General features: G+C 42.9%; 1 protein-coding gene across 4 annotated transcripts; it reads left to right on the plus strand.

The window, feature by feature from the left end:
• The first annotated feature begins 518 nt into the window (after positions 1–518).
• LOC118358487 (transmembrane protein 150A-like) lies at positions 519–22,509 on the plus strand. 4 transcript variants are annotated; one of them, XM_035736375.2, is made up of 8 exons: positions 519–674; positions 2,243–2,495; positions 2,736–2,783; positions 2,948–3,034; positions 12,044–12,111; positions 15,289–15,416; positions 19,841–20,018; positions 21,192–22,509. In XM_035736375.2, exons 2-8 carry the CDS (start codon positions 2,431–2,433, stop codon positions 21,488–21,490), a joined length of 873 nt encoding a protein of 290 aa, XP_035592268.1. In that variant the 5' UTR covers positions 519–674; positions 2,243–2,430; the 3' UTR covers positions 21,491–22,509. The 4 variants fall into 4 exon arrangements, with proteins under 4 accessions (XP_035592268.1, XP_035592270.1, XP_035592267.1 ...); XM_035736377.2 differs by having other exon boundaries at positions 542–674; positions 2,247–2,495; XM_035736374.2 differs by having other exon boundaries at positions 560–702.
• The last annotated feature ends 242 nt before the right edge of the window (positions 22,510–22,751 follow it).

Raw genomic sequence — 22,751 nt, forward strand, 5'->3', positions numbered from 1 at the left:
GTGTGTATTAGGTTTTGTTGAGGAATTTGTAGATATTAGGTTTGTTGTGGAATTGTTAGATTTGACCTGTTAGATACTGCTACACTGTCGGATCTAGAAGCATAAGCATTTCGCTACACTCGCAATAACATCTGCTAACCATGTGTATGTGAACAATAAAAATGGGTTTGATTTGATTTGATAGGCCTTCACTGCAGGCTGCAGGATCCTGACATTTTTAATGGTTAGGAAGGTGGACTTTTGACCTTTATAGCTAGAGTGATAAATGGCTCTGCCAAGGTGGAGAGAAGAACCAGGAAGATAGAAATCATTGTGGAAGTGGCGGAGTGGTTACTGGGGCTGAAAGATTGATCTTTTACATGGAATATTGTCACAAACTGTACCACCTTCAGGTCCTCAAGCCCGAGAAGGTAGACATGGAGAATTGAAAGAAGGAAGAAGTGGGAGTTTGTTTTGTCAATGTACTATTTTTTATTTTGGAATTAAGTTAGTTTCACAATCACATATGGATCTTCTTTTTTTACCCTGTTTTGATTTCAACCCGTCCAGTTGGTGGCGGCAATACAACTTTTTAGGTAGTAGTCTGCCATAAAACCCACAGAAGAAGAAGAGGCAGACGAGTGGCACGCACGATTGAGTGGAGGGGCCCGTTTTAAAGGGAAACCAATGTTGAGGTTCGTGGAGGGAATAGTGGGATCTGGGGTATGTACATAGTGGTTTCATTATATGTGCTACTGTTGTGGACGTTTAACTTGTATGCGGGGTCAAAACTAGCCAAAACGAACCCCTCTATTTTGTTCAATTGTCCAGTCCGCCAGCTAGCTACTTGCTTTGGAGAAAGGGGATAATAATTATTTAGCCAGCATGAACCAGCTGTCTTGTCAGTGAACACACTTTACCCAGCGTTACCGGTACACAACCCCCGCTTTAACTTGTTAGCTAGTAGCAGTGTTGACTAGTTAGCTTACGTTCGTTTGCGTATGGACTGACGTTGGTTAGCGAAACAAGTTAATCGGATCAAACGTTAATCGGATCAAATGCATTAACTACTGTTGGTAGCTAGGTAATGCATTTGATCCTACTGTAGGTGGCTAGTTTACCTGTCACACTTGCAGGGTGTACTGTCAATCATTTGAGACTAGCTTTAATTAGCTAGCTAGCTAGCGGTTAGCTAAGGTTGGCTTGATAGCTGGCTAACAGCCGGTGTTCTGACAATGATTATCTGATCATCCATGCCAGCCACAGTGCAACAATGTATCATAGCTACTCAATTTCAACATCAGTCAGCTAGAAAACCCAATAATTGTTGCTTGCTGCAGTTGGACCTCAAATGAATTAGCCTAGCACGATAGAGAGGGACCCCTGCCCTAGCCAAGTCTGATGCTTCAGTAACAGTGGGGGTTGATAATTGTGAGACTTGAGAAGAGATCCAGCTAAATGGGGAAATTGATCAATCCTAGACAGGAAATATTCTCTCTACATTATCTCTCTCTTCCCTGTGTAAATGTATCAGGAAACAATGGCCTCTCATTTGTCACTGAGATGAGCTCTCAGTATCTCTACTGCCCCCCACATTGTATAAAATATACTGTATTTCAGTACTACTTGAGAACTAAACTACCCCTTTAACCTAAGTCTTAGTCTGTTTTCTAATGTGATCATGGAAAACCAAGAGCTTGTTTTTAGATACGGTGTGATCATAATTCGTTCATTCTAATCCCTGTGAGTCTGAGAGAAGGTTGAAACTGTACAGGCCTAAACTGCAAAATGACACTGCTTATAATGTCAGTCAACACACTAATTTTAGTATAGCAATGACAATCAGATTTTGTTTTCGTCTGTAGGTTATACTGACAAAGGGTGATTTTGACAGAGTGTTGGGCCAGTAATTGAAAGGTCGCTGGTTTGAATCCCTGAGCCGACTAGGTGAAAAATCTGTTGTGTTCTTGAGCAAGGCACTTAACCTTAAATGCTCCTTTAAGTTGCTCTGAATAAGAGTGTCTGCTAAATTAATACACTTTTAAATGTCATTGTGGTGTGATTTTCCTAGACCTAGGATACCTGATTTTAGACTTCCTGATGTCTGACATTTTTTTTCAGGCAACTAAAGAAAGTGAAGTCACCCTACTGAAAAATAAACTACAAATACTATGCCTAATTGTTCTTTCTCCCCTGCCCCTCTTCTTCTCTGCTCACATTTGGCCTTTTGTTCAACTCTCTCACTCCCTGCTCTGTGGTAAAGATAGCTGCAGGCATTGAGCGTCATAACACAAGCAGTGTGCCATCCCCCTGTCTTCCTTTCATGCCCCCCCCATGTCTGTCCTCCCTGCCTGTTAGTGTCCCCACCTTGTCCCCTCATTGTCTGCCTTGTCCAGCCTGAAGCCCTCCTCTCCCTCATGCTTTGAACAAAGACAGCACACTGCCAGTCCAATGACTGCCTGGATCGTCTTGCCTGTCAGCCTCTCTGCCTTCTCCATCACAGGAATATGGATAGTGTGAGTTCTCAAATACTAGGCTCCAGTTACATTTGTTTTCCTTACTAAGGGTGTACTACAAAGTGATTGACAGAGAAACATTGATATCTAGTTTCTTGGACACTGATTAAGCCCAGTTCTGGATTTTAAAAAGCATGCTTAATGGAGAATCTACATTTTTAGTCCAGGACTAGGCTTAATATATATCCAGTCCATAATGTTGTGATTTTAAGTCATTGATGTGTTTGTTTTCCCCCACAGCTACGCCATGGCTGTGATGAATCATCACGTTTGTCCTGTGGAGAACTGGTGAGTGACCCTTCAGTGAGTTTCATATAAACATTTATGGGAGTAAAGAAGACCCCGTTTTGTCTTTGGATTTATAGCCTACATTGACTTGATACTACAGTATATCATCTGCTTGACTGAACAAAGGGCTAATTCCATCCCAAAATGGTGTGTCTTGTGTGCAGGTCCTACAATGTGACATGTACAGAGGAGATGGCCAGGCCAGGCTTCCCTAAGACGTGCTGCACCATACAGGACATCCCCCTCATCAGGTCTCACATTCCTTTGTTCGCTTGCTCTCTCTCTCACCTTTCATGCTGACCACACCTGCTGCGTTTTGTGTGTGAGCATTGCAAAATAATGTACACGTGTTCAATCATTTCATCAAAACTGCATGTGCGCATCAATGAGTGTTAGCGTGGCTAGGCGCTAAAATAGACACTTGATGCACTGCAAGTCCTGCATCTCCCATCTCCTCATTGGTTTTTAGGAGCATATACATGTGGGTGATTGAAAGATGAACAAGGTCCACACCAGTCCGGTTGGTTGCAGTAGTACATCTTAAAGTTGGTTGCCAACCTAAACTAACTAGGTTTCCCCTTTTAATCTGTGGATTCATTGTCAGAGTATAAACACACAATGTTGTGACTCAAAATAGGCAGATATTCTACAACGATCTAGAAAAGACTGTACATTTCAGGTAAAATAACTAGCCAATATTTTTATCCCAGGACAAATTAGCTAGCTAGCTAAATGTCCATGAATGTTTAATTTGTTTTTTGACCCCAAATTAATAGTTGGTTCAGAGTTAATTTTGACATTTCAACCTGCGTGTCCTGATTGCGCCTGGTGGGGATAGACAAACTCAACCTGCACACGCACGGAGCTGGTTTGTTCATCATCTAACCGGTATGGGAGTTGATCAATGTTTTCAATTTCTTTGAGTCTGTGGGAAATATAGTGGGGCAAAAAAGTATTTAGTCAGCCACCAATTGTGCAAGTTCTCCCACTTCAAAAGATGAGAGGCCTGTAATTTTCATCATCGGTACACTTCAACTATGACAGACAATGAGAGGAAAGAAATCCAGGAAATCGCATTGTAGGATTTTTAATGAATGTATTTACAAATTATGGTGGGAAATAAGTATTTGGTCAATAACAAAAGTTTATCTCAATACTTTGTTATATACCCTTTGTTGGCAATGACAGCGGTCAAACCTTTTATGTAAGTCTTCACAAGGTTTTCACACACTGTTGCTGGTATTTTGGACCATTCCTCCATGCATATCTCTTCTAGAGCAGTGATGTTTTGAGGCTGTTGCTGGGCAACACAGACTTTCAACTCCCTCCAAAGATTTTCTATGGGGTTGAGATCTGGAGACTGGCTAGGCCACTCCAGGACCTTGAAGTCCTTCTTACGAAGCCACTTCTTCGTTGCCTGGGCGGTGTGTTTGGGATCATTGTCATGCTGAAAGACCCAGCCACGTTTCATCTTCAATGCCCTTGCTGATGGAGGTTTTCACTCAAAATCTCACGATACATGGCCCCATTCATTCTTTCCTTTACACGGATCAGTCGTCCTGGTCCCTTTGCAGAAAAACAGCCCCAAAGCACCCCCATGCTTCACAGTAGGTATGGTGTTCTTTGGATGCAACTCAGCATTCTTTGTCCTCCAAACACGACGAGTTGAGTTTTTACCAAAAGTTATATTTTGGTTTCATCTGACCATATGACATTCTCCCAATCTTCTTCTGGATCATCCAAATGCTCTCTAGCAAACTTCAGACGGGTCTGGACATGTACTGGCTTAAGCAGGGGGACACGTCTGGCACTGCAGGATTTTAGTGCCTGGTGGCGTAGTGTGTTACTGTTCTTGTGATAATTTTGACCTCACGGGGTGAGATCTTGCGTGGAGCCCCAGATCGAGGGAGATTATCAGTGGTCTTGTATGTCTTCCATTTCCTAATAATTGCTCCCACAGTTGATTTCCTCAAACCAAGCTGCTTACCTATTGCAGATTCAGTCTTCACAGCCTGGTGCAGGTCTACAATTTTGTTTCTGGTGTCCTTTGACAGCTCTTTGGTCTTGGCCATAGTGGAGTTTGGAGTGTGACTGTTTGAGGTTGTGGACAGGTGTCTTTTATACTGATAACAAGTTCAAACAGGTGCCATTAATACAGGTAACAAGTGGAGGACAGAGGAGCCTCTTAAAGAAGAAGTTACAGGTCTTTGAGAGCCAGAAATCTTGCTTGTTTGTAGGTGACCAAATACTTATTTTCCACCATAATTTGCAAATAAATAAATAGAAAATCCTACAATGTGATTTTTCTGGATTTTTTTCTTCTAATTTTGTCTGTCATTGTTGATGTGTACCTATGATAAATTACAGGCCTCATCTTTTTAAGTGGGAGAACTTGCACAATTGGTGGCTGACTAAATACTTTTTTGCCCCACTGTATGTATCTCTAATGTGGTTATGCATTTGGTAGGAGGTTAGGAAGTGCAGCTCAGTGTCCACCTCATTTTGTGGGCACAGAGGCAGACCTGGCTCTGTAGAGAAGACGGGCAATGGCGGCTTCTCTCAATAGCAAGGCTATGCTCACTTGAGTCTGTACATAGTCAATATTTCTATTTTGTCAGTCAGTTGTCAGGTACTGTGTATTCTGTTTAGAGCCAAATAGCATTAGTTAGCTCTGTTTCTTTGGTTATTTCCAGTTGGTCATAGTTTTCTTTTTGCATTCTTATAATTCCGTTGGGTCTAATTGTGTTGTTGTCCTGGAGCTTTGTGGGGTCTGTCTGTGTTTTTAAACAGAGCCCCAGAACCAGTTGGCTGAGGGGACTCTTCTCTAGGTTCATCTCTCTGTAGGTGATGGCTTTGTCATAGGATGTGTGAGCATCGCTTCCTTTTAGATGGTTGTAGAATTAAAGATATATTTTCTGGATTTTGTTAACTAGTGGGTGAAGTCCTAATTCTGCTCTGTATACATTGTTTGCGTTGTACACAAATTATATTTTTGTAGTCTCAATTGGGTGTTGGTGCCATTTTGTGAATTATTTGTTGGAGAGTGGACCACAACCTCACAACCATAGAGGGCATATAGAGAGTGATGTGTCCTATAAGGAGCATTGGAGGCAAATCAGATGGCCTAAAGTTAAAGAACATCTAGCCGCTCGAGAGCACCCTTACTTGCCGATCTATACATTACGTCTCTGTATTCTAGTATGGGTAGGATGGTCATCTTTATCAGGGTTAGTTTAACAGCTGGGGTGAAAGAGAAGCAGTTATGATAGAGGAAACCAAGTCCAGATTTTAACTTTAGCCTGCAGCTTTAATATGTGCTGCGAGAAGAACAGTGTACCATCTCGCCATCCTCCCAAGTACTTGTATGAGTTGACGATCTCAAGCTCTAAACCCTTAGAGGTAGTAATAACACCTGTGGGAAGAGGGACATTGTTCTTACCAAACCACATAACACATCCAAAATATAGGTAAAGGGCAGAGAAAGCTTGTTGGACGCTAAAAGCTTTGTCGTAGAGCGTTTAACACAAAATCCGGGGAGGGGCCAGCTGAGTATGACTGTCATCTGCATATAAATGGATGAGAGAACTTCCTACTGCCTGAGCTATGTTGTTTATGTAAATTGAGAAGAGCGTGGGGCCTAGGATTGAGCCTTGGGGTACACCCTTGGTGACAGGCAGTGGCTGAGACAGCAGATGTTCTGACTTTATGCACTGCACTCTTTGAGAGCAGTAGTTAGCAAACCAGGCCAAAGACCCCTCAGAGACATCAAAAGCTTTGGCCAAGTCAATAAAAATAGCAGCATAACATTGCTTAGAATCAAGGGCAATGGTGACATAATTGAGGACCTTTAAGGTTGCAGTGACACATCCATAACCTGAGCGGAAACTAGATTGCATACCAGAGAACTGTAGACATCAAGAAAGCCAGTCTGATAAACAGGGCAATATAGAAATAAGCCTATAACAGTTAGGATCAGCTTGATCTCCCCCTTTTTTAAATATAGGATGAACCATGGTTGCCTTCCAAGCAATGGGAACCTCCCCAGAAAGGAGAGACAGTCTTAGCAATGATAGGGGCAGCAACCTTAAAGAAGGGTCTAAACCATCTGACCCAGATGTTTTTTTGGGGGGGTCAAGTTAAAGGAGCTCCTTTAGCACTTCGGACTCAGTGACCATCTGCAGGGAGAAACTTTGTAGCGGGGAAGGGGGGAAAAAAGGGAGAAGCATCGGGTCTAGTCGAATTAGAAGGGGTGGGCGATGAGGAAATGTTGGACGGGCAAGGAGGCATGGCTGAGTCAAATAGGAATCCTGACTTAATGACGTGGTGATTATTAAAGAGCTCAGCCATGTGCTTCTTGTTAGTAACAACCACATCTACGTTAAGGGACATGGGCAGCTGTGAGGAGCATGGCTTATTCTCCTGGTTTTTAACCGTTTACCAGAACTTATTGGGGTTAGACCCACAGAGAGAGACCTTCTCCTTTAAGTCACCAACTTTTGCCTTCTGTATAGCCTGAGTGCACTTATTACTCATTTCCCTGAACGATTGCCAGTCAGCCTGGGTATGCGTATGCCAAGCCTTTCGCTAAATGCAATTCTTGAGGTGGAGTACCTCTGCAAGATCACGGTCAAACCAGAGGCTGAACCGGTTTTTCATTTTCTTTATGTGGGTGTGCTTGTTAACAATACCACTGAAAATTGTTGTCCTGGCTACTGGACCTTTTTTGGTACACCATTATTTTTGTCTTCCTGAGATTTACTGTCAGGGCCAGAATCTGTGCAGAAGCTTAGGTGCTGCTGTAGGCCCTTCTTGGTTAGGGACCGACACACCAGATATTCTGCAGACAGACATTTGATTTCCAGGTCCAGTAGGGTAAGGCTGCAGTAGGGTAAGGCTGTTCTAGTGTTTTCGACAATTCATTGATATACAGTGCATTCGGAAAGTATTTAGACCCATTTTGTTAGGTTAGTCTTATTCTAAAATGGATTAAATCGTTTCCCCTCTCAATCTACACACACTACCCCATAATGAAGAAGCAAAAACTGGTTCTAAGATATGTGATGTTTTTTATTTAATATATAAGTATTCAGACTCTTTACTCAGTATTTTGTTGAAGCACCTTTGGCAGCGATTACAGCCTCGAGTTTTCTTGGGTATGACACTACAAGCTTGGCACACTTTTATTTGGAGTTTCTCCCATTCTTCTCTGCAGGTCCGCTCAACCTCTGTCAGGTTGGATGGGAGTGTCACTGCACAACTGTTTTCAGGTCTCTTCAGAGATGTTCTGTCTGGGCCACTCAAGGACATTCAGAGATTTGTCCTGAAGCCACTCCTGCATTGTCTTGGCTGTGTGCTTTGGGTCGTTGTCCTGTTGAAAGGTGAACCTTTGACCCAGTCTGAGGTCCTGAGCACTTTGGAGCAGGTTTTCATCAAGGATCTCTGTACTTTCCCTCGATCCTGACTAATCTCCCAGTCCCTGCCGCTGAAAAACATCCCCACGGCATGATGCTGCCATCATCATGCTTCACTGTAGGGATGGTGTCAGGTTTCCTCCAGATGTGACGTTTGGCATTCAGGCCAAAGAGTTCAATCTTGGTTTCATCAGACCAGTGAATCTAGGTTGTCATGGTCTGAGTCTTTAGGTTCCTTTTGGCAAACTCCAAAGGGGGCTGTCATGTGCCTTTTACTGAGGAGTGGCTTCAGTCTGGCTGCTCTACCATAAAATGGTGGAGTGCTACAGAGATGGTTGTACTTCTGGAAGGTTCTCCCCTCTCTATAGAGGAACTCTGGAGCTCTGTCAGTGACCATCGGGTTCTTGGTCACCTCCCCAAGGCCTTTCTCCCCTGATTGCTCAGTTTGGCTGAGTGGCCAGCTCTAGGGAGAGTCTTGCTGGTTTCAAACTTATCCATTTAATGATTTATTCTTGGGGACCTTCAATTCTTCTCAAAAAGATCTGTGCCTCAAACAATCCTGTCTCTTAGCGCTATGGACAATTCCTTTGACCTCGTGGATTGGTTTTTGTTCTGACATGCATTGTCAATTGTGGGACCTTTTTATATAGACAGGTGTGTGCCTATCCAAATCATGTCCAATCAATTGAATTTACCACAGGTGGACTCTATTACCACAAGTTCTCGAAACATCTCAAGGATGATCAATGTGAACAGGATGCACCAGAGCACAATTTCAAGTCTCCTGTGGATGTATTTCAAGGTCTACCTTCAAACTCATTGCCTCTTTGCTTGACATCATGGGAAAATGAAATCAGGCAAGACCTCAGAAAAAATTTGTAGACCTCCAAGTCTGGTTCTTCCTTGGGAGCAGTTTCCAAACGCCTGAAGGTACCACATTCATCTGTACAAACAATAGTACGCAAGTATAAACACCATGAGACCACGCAGCCGTCATACCACTCAGGAAGGAGACTCGTTCTGTATCCTAGTGATGAACGTATTTGGTGTGAAAAGTGCAAATCAATCCCAGAACAACAGCAAAGAACCTTGTGAAGATGCTGAAGGAAACAGTTACGAAAGTATCTATATCCACAGTAAAACGAGTCCTATATTGACATAACCTGAAAGGCCTCTCAGCAAGGAAGAAGCCACTGCTCCAAAACCGCCATAAAAAAGCCAGACTACGGTTTGCAGCTCTACATGGGGACAAAGATTGTACTTTTTGGAGAAATGTCCTTTGGTCTGATGAAACAAAAATAGAACTATTTGGCCATAATGACCATTGTTATGTTTGGAGGAAAAAGGGGGAGGCTTGCAAGCTGAAGAATACCATCCCAACCATGAAGCATGAAAGTGGCAGCATCATGTTGTGGGTGTGCTTTGCTGCAGGAGGGACTGGTGCACTTCACAAAATAGATGGCATCACAAAGAATAAATTACGTGGATATATTGAAGCAATATCTCAAGACATCAAGTTAAAACTTGGTCGCAAATGGGTCTTGCAAATGAACAATGACCCCAAGCATACCTCCAAAGTTGTGGCAAAATGGCTTAAGGACAACAATGTCAAGGTATTGGAGTGGCCATCACAAAGCCCTGACTTCAATCCCATAGAAAATTTGTGGGCAGAACTGAAAAAGCATGTGGGAGCAAGGAGGCCTACAAACCTGACTGTTACACCAGCTCTGTCAGGAGGAATGGGCCAAAATTCACCCAACTTATTGTGGGAAGCTTGTGGAAGGCTACTTGACACGTTTGACCCAAGTTCAACAATTTTAAAGGCAATGCTACCAAATACTAATTGTGTATGTAAATTTCTGACCCACTGGGAATGTGATGAAAGAAGTACAAGCTGAAATAAATCTCTCTCTACTATTATACTGACATTTCACATTCTTAAAATAAAGTGGTGATCCTAACTGACCTAAGACAGGGAATTTTGACTAGGATTAAATGTCAGGAATTGTGAAAGTTTAAATGTATTTGGCTAAGGTGTATGTAAACCTCCGACTTCAACTGTAAGTCAATGTACCCAGAGGATGGAAACTAGCTATCCTCCGGCTACACCATGGTGCTACCCTACAGAGTGCTGTTGAGGTTACGAAGACGTACATTACGAAACAGTTTTTTTTAAATGAATTATTTAGTGACATGACTATATATTTAGTTCAAAATAAATCACTAAAATGTTTCTGAAATTCACTGAGGAGGATGGTCCTCCCCTTTTCTTCTGTGAGGAGCCTCTGGTGTAGATGAATGGGAGGAGATGGGTTAAATAAAGATTTTTAAGTATTGAGACATGGGTTGTGTATGTGCGCCATTTAGATGGTGAATGAGCAAGACAAAAGATTTAAGTTCCTTTTTGAATGAGGTATAGTAGTAGGTGCCAAGTGCACCGGTTTGTGTCAAGAACTGCAACGCTGCTGGTTTTTTTTTCACGCTCAATAGTTTCCCATGTGTATCAAGAATGTTCCATGACCCAAAGGACACACAGGCAACTTGACAAAACTGTAGGAAGCAATGGAGTCAACTAGAGGTCGACCGATTATGATTTTGACAATTTCATGACAATACTGAATGAACACTTATTTTAACTTAATACATCAATAAAATAAATTTGGCCTCAAATAAATAATGAAACATGTTCAATTTGGTTTAAATAATGCAAAAACAAAGTGTTGGAGAAGAAAGTAAAAGTGTAATATGTGCCACATGAGTCTTCAATAATCCCAGGTAAGAAGTTTTAGGTTGTAGTTGTTATTATAGGACTATTTCTCTCTATACGATTTGTATTTCATATACCTTTTGACTATTGGATGTTCTTATAAGCACTTTAGTATTGCCAGTGTAACAGTATAGCTTCCGTCCCTCTCCTCGCTCCTACCTGGGCTCGAACCAGGAACACATTGACAACAGCCACCCTCAAAGCAGCGTTACACATGCAGAGCAAGGGGAACTACCACTCCAAGTCTCGGAGCGAGTGACTTTTGAAACGCTATTAGCGCACACCCCACTAACTAGCTAGCCATTTCACATTTCACAACAGCCTAATCTCGGGAGTTGATAGGCTTGAAGTCATAAACAGGGCAATGCTTGAAGTACAATGGAAGAGCTGAAAAAAATAGGCAAAATCGGTGTCCAAAAATACAGATTTCCGATTGTTATGAAAACTTAATCGGCTCTATTTCTTCGGCCATTACGATTAATCGGTCGACCTCTAGAGTCAACATGGGCCGTATCCCTATGGAACACTTTCGACACCTTGTATTCCATGCCGCGATGAATTGAGGCTGTTCTGAGGGCAAAAGGGGGTGCAACTCAATGTTAGGTAGGTGTTCCTAATGTTTTGTACACTCAGTGTTAGAGGGTGGGGCTCAAGCTACATCCCTGTCTCACCCCCTGGCCCTGAAGATGTGTTTATTGCCAATTTTAACTGCACACTTGTTTGTGTACATGGATGTTATAATGCCATGTTTTCCACCCAACACTGCTTTCCATCAATTTGTATAGCAGACACTCATGCCAAATTGAGTCCAAAGCTTTTTTTAAAAATCAACCAAGCATGAGAAGACTGCTTTTGTTTGTCAATTAGGGTCTCGCTCTTTCTCTCTCGCTCTCGAATAATACGTTCATCTACAGTCTTGTAACCGTACCAGAAGAGAAATGATGAAATAGTAACAACCTTGTCATGCATGCCTTTTCCTAACATTTGAATCATGGTCATAATATAGGCCTAGTCAACTTGTGAGTGGATTCCTTATGCGTTTTGAGTGACATGTTGTTTCCTCCCTCTTGTGTCTCGTACAGTAAATGTGGCTCCTTCCCTCCTGAGAGCTGTCTGTTCAGTCTGATCGGGAACGTCGGAGGCTTCATGGGTAAGAAGAGCCTCTTCTCCATCCCAAATGGCAAACTATTCACGATTTAGAGTACTATTTTTGACCTGGGCCCATAGGTCTCTGTTCAAAAGTAGTGCACTATGTAGGGATTAATAGGGTGTCATTTGGGATGCAGCCCTCTTCTGTCATCACTCATACTGACAATAAGCTGTGCCCTTTGTATCACTCATCAGTGATGTATTGGAGGTCAAAGCCACTCATTCCTTTAATTTAGTGTTAAATAACACTTTTTTGCGGGGGGCAAACAAATGTTTCATTTTGCCGTTATAATAAGGTTGGTAGTAAAATCGTTGTGATAATCTGTAACAGCTCAAGTCTACTACAAAATCCACAATGCAATGGTTGCTCTATACACACTGTGTATAAGACAGTAGTTTTGGAATTGTTAGTTAGATTACTTGTTGGTTATCACTGCATTGTCGGAACTAGAAGCACAAGCATTTCGCTACACTCGCATTAACATCTGCTAACCATGTGTATGTGACAAATAAAATTTGATTTCTATGGGCTGGCTGGCTAGGTAGGTAGCTAGCTAACTAACGTAGCTTCACGCAATAAAACCAAAGACCTTATCAGCCTGTAACGTAGCTAGTTAGTGCAGTTTGACTTTACCGCTATCAATTTAGGCGTCTACAATCTCACCATGTTCAACCTGCGGATTGATGTGCCTCAGAGTGGAGTCTAACATTCAGAACGGCAGATATACTTTTGAGGATGGGGGAAACTTTGCCCATGCTATGTCAATGTGCGCTAGCTCAAAACCCCAACATTAGCAAGAATTTCGGCAACAAGAAGTACAACATTTCAAATCTTTTCTCAGATGTGAGATAATTAACTTGCCATCTGGATGGTCTTCAGAGATTAGATTTGAGGGTAGCTGAAGGATGGGATTAAAAACAAAAAATGACTTGTAAAATGTATGTAGAAAGTGTTGTCCATTAGTTTACTCCAATTAGGGGAGGGATGGTAGGGTTAGGAGAAAATTATACAAAAAAAAGTGTATATACAGTACCAGTCAAAATTTGGGACACCTTCTCATTCAAGGGTTTTTCTCGTTTTACTATTTTCTGCATTGTAGAATAATAGGGAAGACCTATGATCTATGAAATCAGGTAATAACCAAAAAAGTGATTTTGTCGAGGCTAGGTTATCTGATGCAGCACGCCATCACTCTCCTTCTTGGTCAAATAGCCTTTACACAACCTGGAGGTGTGTTGTGTCATTGTCCTGTTGAAAAACAGAGTCCCACTAAGCGCAAACCAGAAGGGATGGCGTATCACTGCAGAATGCTGTGGTAGCCATGCTGGTTAAGTGTGACTTGAAATCTAAATAAATCACTGATGGTGTGGGGATGCTTTGCTAGTGACACTATCTAACCTCCATGCTTCACGGTGGGAACCACACATGGGGAGATCATCCATTCACCTACTCTGCGTTTCAAAGACACGGCTGTTGGAACCAAAAATCTCAGATTTGGACTCATCAAACCAAAGGACAGATTTCCACCAGTCTAATGTCCATTGCTCATATTTCTTGGCCCAAGTAGTCTCTTCTTATTGGTGTCCTTTAGTAGTGGTTTCTTTGCAGCAATTTGACCATGAAGGCCTGATTCACGCAGTCTCCTCTGAACAGTTGATGTTGAGATGTGTCTGTTGAACTCTGAAGCATTTATTTGGGCTGCAATTTCTGAGGCTGGTAACTCTAATGAACTTATCCTCTGCAGCAGAGGTAACTCTGGGTCTTCCTCTCCTGTAATGTTCTTCATGAGAGCCAGTTTCATCATAGCGCTTGAGGGTTTTTGCTACTGCACTTGAAGAAACTATCAAAGTTCTTAATTTTCGAATTGACTGACCTTCATGTCTTGAAGTAATGATGGACTGTCGTTTCTTCTCTTTGCTTATTTGAGCTGTTCTTGCCATAATATGAACTTGGTCTTAGCCCTATTTGGTAAATCTTCTGTATACCACCCCTACCTTGTCACAGCACAACTGATTGGCTCAAACACATTAAGAAGGAAAGCAATTCCACAAATTAACTTTTACAAGGCACACCTGTTAATTCAAATGCATTCCAGGTGACTACCTCATGAAGCTGGTTGAGAGAATGCCAAGAGTGTGCAAAGCTAGGGGCATAGGGGGGACTACTTTGAAGAATCTCAAATATAAAATATTTAGATTTGTATAACACTTTCAATATATGTGTCATATCTTTGGCATCTTCACTATTCTACAATGTAAAAAATGAAGAGAAACTCTTGAATATGAGTGTCCAAACTGGTACTGTGTATGGGGGATTTTAAATTATGCAGACAATTACATTGCAGATATATTTATAGTTTACATCAATATTAAAGCTGATCTAGAAAAAATGACTTGCCATCTGTAGTATCATATAGCTTTCGAATCGTGACATTACGTACTTTCAAGGAAAATAGGCATGTTTTTGACATGAACACTGACTTTGAGAAGGGATTGCATGATGATTAGCTTAGCAACCGCATGCCGCAGCATGACAACCATAAACGCGATTGGTCGACAGTCTGCTGGGTGGGCATAATAAAAACATTATCTCAGTAGAAATATCGGCCAAATATGATCATTGGCTCATTCGAGAGGTTAGTTGTTTGTGAAACAGTACAGATAATACTTTTGCTGTGTCATGGTGATAATGATCTGAAGGTGGTGATTAAATACCTATACTTGCTATCATTTTTTACATTTTTTTCCCCCAAAGGAGATTATATCACCTCACATAATCCCCTTTTTAGTACTGTAGTCATTATCACCATGACACAGGAAACTGGTGCTGAATCCACAGGTATAATGTGAACATTTATCAAAACCAAATATTTAAAAGAATTTCCTATATAGGCCTAACTGATCTAGTCTGCCTGTCTAGATGAATTTACATAGCAAATCGGTGTATGCCACTAGTCAGCAGTCGGTGTATGCCACTAGTCAGCAGTATGTGCAGAAGGGCTTGAAATGGGCTCTGGTCTTTAATCAATAATGCATTTGGCCTTTCCTCCATTATTGCCCCCCTTTAATCATCCATGACCCTTCTCCATTACTTCCTGTTCTGTCTTATTTATCACCACTCACTCTGCTTCCTTTGTCTGTGCTCCTCTTCATCCCATCTCTCTTGCTCTCCCCCCAGTGGTGATGGTGTGCCTTCTGCGCTATGCCCAGGTGATTGAGCACAGCCACGGTTGCTGGATTAACACCAATGCCCTGTTGTCTGGCTGCACCAATGCTGTAGGACTGGTCATGGTGGGAAACTTCCAGGTGATTCATGTCAATTCTTCTCTAGACATACAGTACACCTTGATTCCATAACTCTGCTACCAGTCCCTCTCCAGTTGTGACTATATTATCCCAATGACTTGATGTCAATTAAACCCCACCATTTTTCAGCAGACACTCCTAACCAGAGCAACTTAAAGTTTTGTCAATTATCAAGTGGTGGCTATATTCTCCTTCTGATTCCCTGTTTTGTCTATTTGTCTATTGGTTAAAAACAAGCGGTGTGAGTAGGTAGAAGTGGGTGTTACAGGCTTTGTTTTTTTTATGTTTTAAGATTGGACTTTAGCACGTATAGCTGGTTAGCACTTGGTGTCACCTCATCAGTCAGTATGTTACACCTGTGCTGGTTGCTATCCCATTAGTGGGAAGGTGTTTCACCTGTGTTGGCCCAGGTGCTATTTAGGAGTTTGTTTTATTTCACCTTCTCATTTACAATTGCGACCTGGCCAAGATAAAGCAAAGCAGTTCGACACATACAACAACACAGAGTTACACGTAAAACAAACATACAGTAGAAAAGTAAGTCTGTATACGATGTGAGCAAATGAGGTGAGATAAGGGAGGTAAAGGCAAAGAAAAAAAAAAGGCCATGGTGGCAAAGTAAATACAATATAGCCAGTAAAACACTGGAATGGTAGATTTGCAGTAGAAGAATGTGCAAGGTAGAGATGCAAAGGAGCTAAATAAATACAGTAGGGGGAGGTAGTTTGGGCTAAATTATAGATGGGCTATGTACAGGTGCAGTAATCTGTGAGCTGCTCTGACAGCTGGTGCTTAAAGATAGTGAGGGAGATAAGTGTTTCCAGTTTGAGATTTTTTGTAGTTAGTTCCAGTCATTGGCAGCAGAGAACTGGAAGGAGAGGCGGCCAAAGAAAGAATTGGTTTTGGGGGTGACCAGAGATTTACCTGCTGGAGCGCGTGCTACAAGTGGGTGCTGCTATGGTGACCAGCGAGCTAAGGGGGGACTTTACCTTGCAGGGTCTTGTAGCCAGTGGGTTTGGCGACGAGTATGAAGCGAGGGCCAGCAAACGGGAGAGTACAGGTCGCAGTGGTGGGTAGTACATGGGGCTTTGGTGACAAAACGGATTGCACTGTGGTAGACTGCATCAAATTTATTGAGTAGGGTATTGGAGGCTATTTTGTAAATGACATCGCCGAGGATCGGTAGGATAGTCAGCTTTACAAGGGTATGTTTGGCAGCATGAGTGAATGATGCTTTGTTGTGAAATAGGAACCCAATTCTAGATTTAACTTTGGATTGGAGATGTTTGATGTGAGTCTGGAAGGAGAGTTTACAGGCTAACCAGGCACCTAGAATATGTGGACAACTACAAATACCTAAGTCAGAACCGTCCAGAGTAGTGATGTTGGACGGGCGTGCAGGTGCAGGCAGCGATCGGTTGAAGAGCATGCATTTAATTTTACTTGTATTTAAGAGCAATTGGAGGCCATTGGAAGGAGAGATGTATGGCATTGAAGCTCGTCTCAAGGGTTGTTAAGTGTCCAAAGAAGGGCCAGAAGTATACAGAATGGTGTCGTCTGCGTAGAGGTGGATCAGAGACTAACCAGCAGCAAGAGCGACATCATTGATGTATACAGAGGAGAGTCGGCCCAAGAATTGAACCCTGTGGCACCCCCATAGAGACTGCCAGAGGGCCGGACAACAGGCCCTCCGATTTGACACACTGAACTCCATCAGAGAAGTAGTTGGTGAACCAGGCGAGGCAATCATTTGAGAAACCAAGGCTATCGAGTCTGCCGATGAGGATGTGGTGATTGACATAGTCGAAAGCCTTGGCCAGGTCAATGAATACGGCTGCACAGTATTGTTTCTTATCGATGGCGGTTAAGATATCGTTCAAGACCTTGAGCGTGGCTGAGGTGCACCCATGACCAGCTCTGAAACCAGATTGCATAGCGGAGAAGGTATGGTTGGATTCGAAATGGTTGGTAATCTGTTGACTTGGCTTTCGAAGACCTTGGAAAGGCAGGGTAGGATAGATATAGGTCTGTAGCAGTTTGGGTCAAGAGTGTCCCCCCCCCTTTGAAAAGCAGCTGCGGTCATCCCCCTCTTCAATCTTTGGGAATCTCAGATGACACAAAAGAGGAACAGGCAAGTAATAGGGGTTGCAACAACTTCTGCAGATAATATTTTAGAAAGAGAGGGTCCAGATTGTCTAGCCCGGCTGATTTGTAGGGGTCCAGATCTTGCAGCTCTTTCAGAACATCAGCTGATTGGATTTGGGAGAAATGGGGAAGGCTTGGGCGAGTTGCTGTGGGGGGTGCAGTGCTGTTGACCGGGGTAGGGGTAGCCAGGTAGAAAGCATGGCCAGCCGTAGAAAAATGCTTATTGAAATTCTCAATTATAGTGGATTTAATCGGTGGTGACAGTGTTTCCTATCCTCAGTGCAGTGGGCAGCTGGGAGGAGGTGTTCTTATTCTCCATGGACTTTACAGTGTCCCAGAACTTTTTTGAGTTTGTGTTGCAGGAAGCAAATTTCTGCTTGAGAAAAACTACCTTGGCTTCCGGGTTGGCAGAGTGTGCTAAAGCAGTGAATAAAAAAAACAGAGAAGCCTCCTCCCTAATGTTAACATCAAAAGAGGGCGCCTGGGGAATAGGAGTGGAGCTAGGCACTGCAGGGCTTGGATTCACCTCTACATCACCAGAGGAACAGAGTAGGATAAGGGTACGGCTAAAAGCTATGAGAATTGGTCGTCTAGAACATCCGGAACAGAGTAAAAGAAGGTTTCTGGGGGCGATAAAATAGCTTCAAGGTATAATGTACAGACAAAGGTATGGGAGGATGTGAATACAGTGGAGGTAAACCTAGGTATTGAGTGATGAGAGATATTGTCTCTAGAAACATCATTGAAACCAGGTGATGTAATCGCAAGTGTGGGTGGTGGAACTGAAAGGTTGGATAAGGTGTAATGAGCAGCGCTAGCGGCTCTACAGTGAAATATGCCAATAAACACGAACCAGAACAGCAATGGACAAGGCATATTGACATTAAGGAGAGGCATGCTTAGTCGAGTAATCATAAGGGTCCGTTGAGTAGTGAGGTTGATTGGGTTCACAGCGTTTCAGACAGCTGGCCGGGCCATCTTTAGCAAGCTAGCATAGGATGGAGGTCTGTTTTTAGCCACCTCGTGAGTTTCCGTCGGTAGATTAGTGGGGTTCCGTGTGGAAGATGGGATCAATGCAGTTGGTGATATAGTTATAGTGATCCAAGAAAAATAGTCCGATAGACCTATTCAGATAGCAGCCGATAAGACGGCTAATGATTAGCGGGCCGCAGATGGGCGTTCAGGTAACGTCGCGACGGAGGGGCCAGTTGGATAACTCCCTTGGGCAGATAATGTCGGTATTCCAGTCGTGAAGGCCCGGTGGAGCTCCGCGTCCGCAGTAAAACGGGTCTGGATAGGTGATTGTAGCCCAGGAGTGGCTGATGGAACTCTTCAGCTGGCTAGCTCCGGAATAATTGATGTTTGCTCCGGGATCGACGTAAGCCAATAGTCACACAGATAGCAGCTAGCTAGCTAGCTGCGAGATCCATGTGTAAATGTCCAGAACTTGTGGTTGAAATCCGGGGATATGGAGAGAAAAATAGGTCCGGTATGTTCTGGTGTGAGTCGCGTTGTACAAAACTGGCGATAGCTTTTCGAGTTAAAGGATAGCTGATGACCACAAACCGTTAGTCAGTAAACTGGCTAGCTTCTATTGTGGATTTCACATTTGAGGTGACTAATACTTTTTTAAATTGGTGAGACGGGTTGCAGGAGTGTTTTTGGAAAAGAAAATATATAAAAGATATGCGAAGAAAGATGTAAATATATATACACGGGACAAGACGAGGACAAAAGACGTCTGACTGCTATGCCATCTAGGTAAGTGTAGTGGCTGGCCCTGTGCTCCGGGCGAGCTTGAGAGATGTTGGTGAGAGCTACACTTCATGTAAACTGAGGTGTGATTTTGAACGAGGCCTGAGTTTTGGTGTTTCTCCTGGTTTTTGTTGTTGTTTATTTTGCTCCATATTCTTTTTACTCCCTATCCCGTTTTATTTAGTTTTTCTTTTTGGAGGCAAACCTAGTGGACATCCATGGTGGGTGTCTTATTTTTTTTTATAACCCCTTACTAGTGGCTTTGCCAACTTTCAATGTACACCCACATAGGTGCCTTTCAGAACCCCTTTTGAATCCCTTTCTGTTTTGGTTGTTAAAGGGATTTTCTTTGTTAGCTCCCTTTTGTTGTGAGTGACGTTTTTGAGTTTGTCTTGTGGGCGGGTTCAGGGGGACAGTCCATGGAATTTGGGTATTCGGAGCAGCTTCACTTGTATATTAAAATGTATGTTTTCAATCTCAATTTAAAAAATGGATTAACCTGTTTACCCCCCCTCCCTGAGCAGGTTGACCATGCGAAGTCTCTGCACTACGTTGGCGCGGGCGTGGCATTCCCTGCAGGTCTGCTCTTCGTGTGCTTGCAGTGTGTTCTCACTTACCGGATGGCCATCACCGCCCTTGACTACTGGATGGCACACGTCCGTGTAGCGCTGGCCGCAGGAGCCCTGGTCTCACTTGTCCTTAATATCCTTCCTGACTCGCTGGGATTGGTGGTGGGGTTAGGTTATTAGATATTGGTCATGATGGATTACACCATTTAATAAAAGGTGACTGATCATGTCTCCATAGGGTCATGTAATTTAAATCAAGCACAGTTCATGTGTAATTTCTCTTCTCTATTGAAACCTTGCAATGGCTAGTCTGTGAAACCGCATAAGCGGTCGTCTAGTTCCGGTCTGTGATGAATGGGGCTCTGGACAAAAGTAGTGCACTGCATAGTGTCGTGACTTTAATTAATGGGATGACCGTTGATTCGACAAATAACAATGTTTTAATTGTTACCCAATATTAAATTGATCGTGTAACTATTAACTCGTTAGGAATTTGGAGCACCACGGAGGAAGTTGTTTATAGCGTTATCATCTCCCGACAAACTCAATTTCTGTTTTTCGATAACTGTTATTAATCATTACTTCATATTAGTCTCATTCTGAACGTCGCAGACTTCTTGAAACTGTACAAACCCGAGTCTTGGTGATCATTCCGTACCACACACATTGATTTGATTACTTGCTAACTAAATGATAACACAGGATATACACACACGGTATAGGTTATTGATTAGAAACTTAATACGATGAAAATGGATACCTAGCAGACTAACACAATATGACACTTGTTAAAAAAGATGGAGAGTCAAGGAGCGACAACACTTGGATTTATTTGGGACCTACGCTCACAGTAATCCTAATACCTTACCCTGGGTCCAACAGAGACAAAACGAAGGAAGACCTTCAACACGTAAATACATGCATTACTTCTTACCCAAAACGGGTGGCAGTTAGAGCCTTACACTTACAAACTAAGGAGAAGACACAATTTTTGTTATATCACTTTTGTACCTTTTAATGATAGACATTAATTTCCCATATTCCATCTCATCATTCCCCACATTCAGATGTTGAAATGTATTGTCCCAGTGCTCACTTTTGGACGTTAAGAGTTTTTGGGTGTCCCTGTAACAAAGAGATATTCCAATCCCCCATACTAGAGACCAAAAAGAGTCATCTGCTGCATACAATTTACGATTTGGTGTGAGGTGTCCCCTCCCCTCTGCGGGTGATGTGTCCCATAGATTTATTGATGTGGCCTTCCTCCATCGATGGGGCTGTTGCGTCTCCTTAACTCTTTCCCCAGGTGGTATCTTCTTCATCCACGAGAGCTTTGTTCTCCAGCACGCAGCAGCCATCTGCGAGTGGGTCTTCACCGTGGACATCCTTGTCTTCTACGGCACCTTCACCTATGAGTTTGGCACGGTCACCAACGACACCATGATGGTCGGCCTGCAGCAGACCCACCACCACTCTGGGGTCATGATGGGCGGCACGGCCGGGGCCATGTCGCTGGGCATGGGAGCCAAGGGTCTAAAGTCCCCTGGAGGAAGCAGCACATCCACCCATCTCAACTGCACCCCAGAGAGCATAGCCATGTTGTAGCTCTGCAGGGGCCAAGGAGATCACCACACTGCTGCAGAGGGGAACCACCACACAGGCAGCTGGAGTCGATGATGACACTGGCCAGCCAGAGGGAGGAGACAAGACATTGAAAATCACAAGATATGATTGACGCACCGGGTCGGTATTGCTGTATTGGGTTTTTGTGTTTTAATAAGCCATCCGCTTCTCCACTACGGTCGAATTTCTGTCGCTTCATCAGCAGAAAGGAACACTTACACAAAGAATACATATCTGGGATGATGAGGGGCGATGATGCTGTGACTGTTTCCAAGATGGCTACTGGCCTCTCTGCACTCTGACATGATACCTTCTTTCTTAAAGATCAGTGTTTGAACAGTCACTGAGGCTTTTGCCAGTGTTCATCCTTGTCATGTTGGGATGACAGATACAAAATAAGGTTTATTTTATATGCCAACTTTTGTTTTCTGCCACATTTGACAGACTTCCTCTACCTGGCCATGGCTTGTGGTGGGGCCCGGTCTCATGCAATTCAACTCTGCACGCTACAATTTGAATGAGAGAGTAGAGTGTGTCGTTGGATTGACCAGACTGAGTTTTTTATTTATTTTGTCTGTACTCTGCCAATGTTAATGCATCGTAATAGAAAATATTGAATGTTTGAGAAGTGGAACTATAGATTGTATACTGTTATGTACATGACAGTTCAGCCTGGCCTCAGAGCAATACGAAATGTACTAAATGTATTTCTGAGCACCTCCAAGACATATGATACCTACTAATGGTTTAGTTACTTGACACAAACTAAAGTAGGGAGGTTGGTCAAAGAGGATGGGTGGGTGTAACCCGTGACAGACCAGCAAGCCAAAGGTTGCATGTTTTAGAAACGTAAGGGACAACTATAGCATTTTAGCTAACCCTGATTGTAAATGTAACCAAATCCACCTAACCTTTGTCATTCGTTCCCCTAACTGCCAATGTTAATTATCCTTTTATGGTGCAACAAGCAACCTGGTCTCAAATAAAGATGTGCAATACTATACGTCCTCCAAGATAAGTTATGTCTTCCAATTCGTATGTTATTGTACGACCGGGTAACACGTATGATACTATAGGTCCTCTAATTTGTATCATACTGTACGACTGCTATTCCATTCATAATGTAACTTAACATAATTGATGTCTCAGATTTACATACAGAATAATACGATTAGTCCTGAGACCAAGTTGAACAGGTTGTACGCACACCGTTTTATTGATCAATCAAGTATAAATGAACTGC

This window comes from Oncorhynchus keta, chromosome 25 (assembly GCF_023373465.1).
Source record: "Oncorhynchus keta strain PuntledgeMale-10-30-2019 chromosome 25, Oket_V2, whole genome shotgun sequence".
NCBI classification, from domain to species: Eukaryota; Metazoa; Chordata; class Actinopteri; order Salmoniformes; family Salmonidae; genus Oncorhynchus; species Oncorhynchus keta.

Excerpts from the sequence above, each read along its gene's own strand:
- LOC118358487 (XM_035736375.2), top strand. The coding sequence starts at position 2,431 with ATGACTGCCTGGATCGTCTTGCCTGTCAGCCTCTCTGCCTTCTCCATC. Across the intron at positions 3,035-12,043 it reads CAGGACATCCCCCTCATCAG|TAAATGTGGCTCCTTCCCTC; the intron begins GTCTCACATTCC and ends TGTCTCGTACAG. Across the intron at positions 20,019-21,191 it reads CCTGGTCTCACTTGTCCTTA|GTGGTATCTTCTTCATCCAC; the intron begins ATATCCTTCCTG and ends CTCTTTCCCCAG.